Source organism: Symsagittifera roscoffensis, chromosome 1 (genome assembly GCF_963678635.1).
Source record: "Symsagittifera roscoffensis chromosome 1, txSymRosc1.1, whole genome shotgun sequence".
Lineage (NCBI taxonomy): Eukaryota > Metazoa > Xenacoelomorpha > Acoela > Convolutidae > Symsagittifera > Symsagittifera roscoffensis.
In genome coordinates, this window is record NC_087062.1 from 30,525,281 (window position 1) to 30,531,290 (window position 6,010).

General features: G+C 39.5%; 1 protein-coding gene across 1 annotated transcript; it reads left to right on the forward strand.

Moving 5' to 3' along the window:
• Positions 1-660: 660 nt before the first annotated feature.
• On the forward strand, positions 661-5,786 carry LOC134842567 (uncharacterized). Its single transcript, XM_063858965.1, has 2 exons — positions 661-677; positions 1,547-5,786. Exon 2 carries the CDS (start codon positions 1,920-1,922, stop codon positions 5,754-5,756), a length of 3,837 nt encoding a protein of 1,278 aa, XP_063715035.1. The 5' UTR covers positions 661-677; positions 1,547-1,919; the 3' UTR covers positions 5,757-5,786.
• Positions 5,787-6,010: the final 224 nt, after the last annotated feature.

Consider the following 6,010-nt stretch of genomic DNA (forward strand, 5'->3'; position numbering starts at 1 on the left):
GGGAGCAAGATCTAAGGAACGGCCTGGAAATGTGGAATTGATTTGAGGCCGGGCGTTCTTATGACAGGGTGCCGTGTGCAAATGTTCATAAGTGATCGGGGTCTGGCTGTGGGGGATCATGGCAGAGGGATCATCCAATTAAGTGTTTGTTAGCGAGACCCAAAACAGAAGAGGATCCCCTATTTGTTGTACCTGCAAATATTGCTTTTAAATGTCTTCGAAATGGTTCCTATTGGTTTTATTAAGTCAACTAATCTATGGATCATGAGTTGCCGTATAAAACTACGGGGAGCAAAATATGAACTGAACGAAACAAGGTTCCTTGAAGACTTGTCTAACCCAAAATTATCAGTCTAAATCCGGGATTTTTGAATTAGTTTCACACTATTTGAATAAAAGAAATCTTGAACGTTAATGGAAACTTCTTGCCTGAAATCTGTGTTCTATTTGAGTTACTGATCCAAAGTTTTTTATTAAATTTAATGTGTTTATATCATTGCGTTAGCTTTTGAATAAATTTTCATTTAACGCCAGTTCATTCACGAACCTGGAATATATTTTTCACTGACTATTTCGAATCGATCATTTCCGCAGCTGCTAATTGTTAATTAAAATCCTCAGTTAGCTTTCATTCGAATTTCATAGTCGAAAAGTGTCCTGACTGGATTGAATCTGAAGTATTGTTTTTTTTTAAAGATGATAATGCCCACTCACTATTGCCTTCATTATAGTTTTTTTTGTTTTTTAAAAACACATGTTTGTTTAACGGTTTATTAAGGTCAAACTGTCGAGCTAGTTTTGTCGGGTTAATTTAACCATTTAATTGTAATCAGTGGTGTGCGCAGAATTTTTTCAGGGGGGGGGGGGGAAATCGATCAATTTGATTTTCCGAGCGCTGCAGGCAAATTTTTCAAAAAAACAGGTCAAAAAAGGCGTTTTTAGGAACTTTTTCGATTTTTTTGGCGCGCGCTCCTCTCTCAAGATTTGTCGTATTGGCGCCTAAGGTGCCTCTCGAAAAATTTTAAGGTTGTTCAGTGAAAAATGGATGTCTTAAAGTTCTACCAAAAGGGATACCCGTTGCAACATTTTGGCAACCAAAATTGAGGGAGGGTGGGGCGATCCCCCGCCCGCCCCCTAGGCACGCTACTAATTGTATTATAAGTCTAAAATAGTGGGAGCTCTGAATTGGGAATCGTAATTAGTCACAATTTTAATTTAAATTGATTTACCAAAGTTCTTTTTTCTTTTGCGGCGCATCGGAATTAAATTCTCCCGAGGCATGATATTCACGTTTCTTTGAAATTTTGATAATAGCGACATTGTTTTATCTCTAAATTGATGCGAATTGAGCAAAAAAATCTGATTTTATTTGATTTTTTTTTCTTAATGCTCTGTTTTGATCCTCAGCTGGTCTCATCATAATGATGAAAAAAAAAGGTAGTGGCAGCCTCGGATTTTCATAATCCACCCCGCTGTTTACTGATTGTTTTTCCATTTAATTAGGTCTCTTTTTGCCACAAGAAAGTTGTGTTTATTCCACAATTAGCAGCAGGAATGAAAAGAGGAACACGGGAAAATAACCCCGTGTATTGTTCCCCTTTCTGATAATCTAAATAGGTGAAAAAGATCCGCATAAATGCTATAGAATTACCTATAAAAGCGGAACAGATTAATTGTTCATTGCGGGCAGTCACATTGCTGAAATCTGATTGGATAATACCTGTCTGCTTATTAATGGGAGCAAGGCCAAATTGTTCCAATAAAAATTGTTTATTTAACGCAAATATTGGCAAATATCCGAAACGGAAATTAAACCAGCGGAACAAAACAAATTTGTCGTAATTTGATTTTTTGATAATTTGTTTCATTTTTTGTATTGATTATTTTCTCAGTTTCTGTTATCTCTGTAACACGATACAATGCGTGATATCCTTACATTTTTTTCGCTTTACTTTATATTGCTCTCAGTTTTAATCTGTTGTCAACTGATTGCAGAGGCGAATGGCGCTGGTGATTATGTCAGTTTCGATCGGTTCACGAAAACCGAAAAGTTGTCGGAGAGTGAGAAAAGAGCGATTAAAAGTGAGGTGAAGGATGAGTTGTTTAATGCTAAGTTCCCTCTAAAATACAAAGACATTTACATCGGTCACCTTTCTGGAGACCTCAAAGCTCCTGTGCCAGGCAGCTTCTCAAATCTGCTGCTGTTTAATTTCCCTGATGATGTCTTACAAAGCTTACCCAAGGATTACTTCGTTTCGCTGTTCGTTAACCCAGGAGTTTATCCCCAACAAAGAGTCCGACTTCTGGATGCTGCCTCTCGAAAAAGTCCCAATGTCTACGGAAGCAACTTCTTGGGAGAGTTGATTAAAGAAGCCAAAGTCAAAACTAATATTGACGCCGATAGTCGAATCTGGAGTTCGAGAGTCACACTGGAAGAGGTTCTGTTTCTCATGTTTGATCCTCGAGAGAGATTTCTGGGCAGTTTTCCTAGCCTGTCTAGGACTGAGCATCAGCAGATGGTCGAAGGAATATCATATCGCTGGATGGGCAGTCTCAATTTCAATAAAGAAGCTATGCAGGCCTGGGGAAGCGTGGCAAGGTCAGAATTTTGGACGAGGAATCAGTTCATGTGTGATTTAATGCTGTCCTCCTGGTTTCCACAAGTATCTCAGATTGAATACATTAGGGCAGAGAACCTGGCAAAACTTCTACCATGCATGACGCCGGATATCATTCGAGAACTCAGGCGCCGGCAAAACAGGCGTATTGGACATAGGAATTCCGTCAACAATTTTAAACCGATGATGGAAGGGTACGCTGCTTCACCCGAAACAGCACCTAGAAACAGAATGACGAAACAGGAACTAATCAATACTTTCATCGAGCTGTCAGTCTTTGCGAAAGATGAGGATTTTTTCAGACAAGTATCAGGGCTGTTGCCATATATGGGTATCACCGTTTTCCACAACAATCTCTACCACACAAAGAGAGAAAAGGGAATTGCTCGGCTAGTGGCGAACTTCACGAAGAATTTTGCGCTGATCGAGAATCTCGAATATGATTTGAGAAGAACGAACTCTATGCCAAGCAGAAGAGTGGATCACACGTATGTGTCTGCGTTGCCGAATATTTGGTCCAGTGAAGAGATTTGCGAGAGTCTGAGAGCGATCAAACAGGGCTCAGAAGCAGAACTGACTTCAGTGATTCAACACATCTCAGACTTCAACGACAATTTGATGTTGGCTAAAAAGATGGAAATTCTCTTCTGTTATTTGAAGTTAACGAAGAAAAACATTGTGCATATAAGTGCAGCTGTACAAATCAGATCTCTAATCAAAGGAGCTAAATTGCCTGAGCTGCCGACTCTGAGGATCTCGGAACACCCAGAGCATGTCGAGTTTTTGCAGAACAACGAAGCAAACCTCACTCCCCTTCAGAGATACCATTTTCTGGAGCAAGAACAGTCCAACAAACTAACAGCCGGAGCACTTCTTTCTTTGGGGGAACATTACTTGTCGGATTTCGGAATTTTTCGATTAGATAATCCGAACTTGCTGACTGATATTGGCTTCCGTTATAGTCAAAAAGAGGGATTAGTTAACCTCAACCCAGTAGACCACAAGACTATCACAGGTAACAGTGCTTTCAAACTGCTTATTCTGGATAGGATCGGAGATGATTTGCGATTGGGACCCGAAATCGCAAGGAGGCACAATTTTGCTAGCTCATTTGCTCCCAGTCATTTGGAAAAAATTCGAGATTCAGAATTTTTTGACGTTGTTGAGCTCCTGGATAAAAGTTCACTATCGGAAGAAGTTTTAATAGAATTGGCCGACAAGACAAAAATTTGGAAACAAAAATACATATCTACAAACACAGCTCAAAATTTTTCACTTATCGACTTGGAGTTTTCCGAAATTGAGGCTCTTGGAGGATACGTTTTGAAGCATTTCAAAGTGAGAGAGTTTGAGAGACTTCGTTTCGACCATGTGAAATGTAACACAATTTTTGGTTTTATTGGAGAAAGCGTCAAACCGACCACAATTCTCGATTTCGCCTTGAAGGCAAAGTTGGAAGTCTTGGTATCATTTTATGTGAATGAATGTATCGGTGAGCCGAAGTTACTGAAAGACGAAATGCAAATGCCTACGATTTGGCAAAAAGATCTGGTAGTTCTTGGGTCTCTTGCGTGTTTTCTCAATCGAAATATTTATTCAGTAGATGAGAATGCTTTGACGAAGAACTTGTATCGTTTCGCCGATTGTTTGTTAACACATGAACAAGGCATCCACATGCATAACAAACTTTCAACTATTTTTGAAAATGGAAATCATGAGTTAGATGTTGTGGAGCTGCTGAAAGTGTTGGGTCCAAATATATGTCTGGTTTTCACGCCCAGTGAACTAGAACAAGTCTTTTTCGAGAACAGAATTGAAAACATCTCCGCTGCAATTCCATCGAAATGGATCCACTTCTTCGAAGCAATAGCTACTGTTGCTGCTATTCAGAACCCGCTCATTTTGCCTACACGTAACCAAGACGTAGAGTTATGTGGCAAAGTTTTGATGGAAAACAGCTTGAAAGTCCTCACTCTTGGTCTGAGACTGTCCTTTGAAGACTTCGAGGAATTCAGAATCATCGAAGAGGTCACGTGTTCTCGACTGCGCCATCTGGGACATGGGATTGCGTACATTTCACCCGAAGTATTTGATAAACTATCGGCTGTAGAAGTGCAAAGATGCCTGGAATATTTCACGCATAATCCTCACACGACAGAACAGCAATTGAGAGTATTAGAAAGTCGTCTGCAGGTAGACGAAAAGCTGAACAGCGAGTTCGATTTCTCAGATTCACAAACCAATTTCTTTAAAATTCAGAAGCTAGGAAGTTTATATCGCTCTTTCATTGAACCAATTAAGATCGGATGTAATCTCAGTCTCGACGTCATCTCAGTCTTGGGAAAATTAGACAATTTAGAAATGGATCAGATGAGCACACTCTTCGAATGCGCGAAGCTTGAAATCACGGACAAGAACGGTTTTCTGAGCATAAATGGCATTAAAATGGCTGGAAACTTACTATGCGGTGCAAGCATGAACGGTCTTAAAATTATGATGAGCAGAGACGTCGCTCTTTCGACACTTTCTGACTTGAGCTGGAATCTAAAGAAATGCTCTCGAGAAAAGCTGAATATCGTTTTTGACAAAATAGAAGACAGCATTACTAAATGGAAACCATCAATGATTTACACGGCTGGGATTATTTTGGCTGGAATTCCAGTTGGAGAAATAGGACACTTGACCAGGTCTCAAATTGAGTTCATCCATCCCGAAGTTTTCACTAGAATGTCATCGGAGCAATTCACAGCTCTGCTGCGAATCCCCAATATATTCTCATTTTTGGGACACCGCCAACTGTTGGAGCTGAACAGAGTTTATTTAGGAGAAAGAAATAACGATAAATCTTTGCTCATCGAAATGAGTTTGTTCGGACACGATTCGATTCTTATTGATAGAATTAATTCAAACACAATGCGTCCTAAATTAAAAGGCTATTTGTCCAGCTCAGCGGAGAAACGGAAAGAAAAAAGTGATCTAAATGGTGGCGCTCAAACAGAATCATCCGACGAGGCACTGGTATCGGAAAAAGTTGAAAAAAGTCAGTTTGTCTATGTTATCATAAACTCATCCGTAAAGACTCAGTGGGCTGAACTTTTGATAATTGTTGTTAATATTTGCAGATTGTGCTTTTACTAATAGTAGATTTAAATTCCAAATTTTTATTTATGTTATTTCATTGTGCTCCTCACAATTTCGTTCAATTTAAGTGAATTCAAGATAATGCATGGGTGATCTGGTAGCAATGGAATATATTAAGGGCAGGCGCGGACATTAAGGGCAGGCGCGGATCTAGGAATTTCTCGAGGAGGGGTGGATTTTCAAAAACCACTCTTCTAAACCACTATAAAGAGAGTTTTTAGGCTTTTTTTTGGAAAATTTTGACCAAAAAA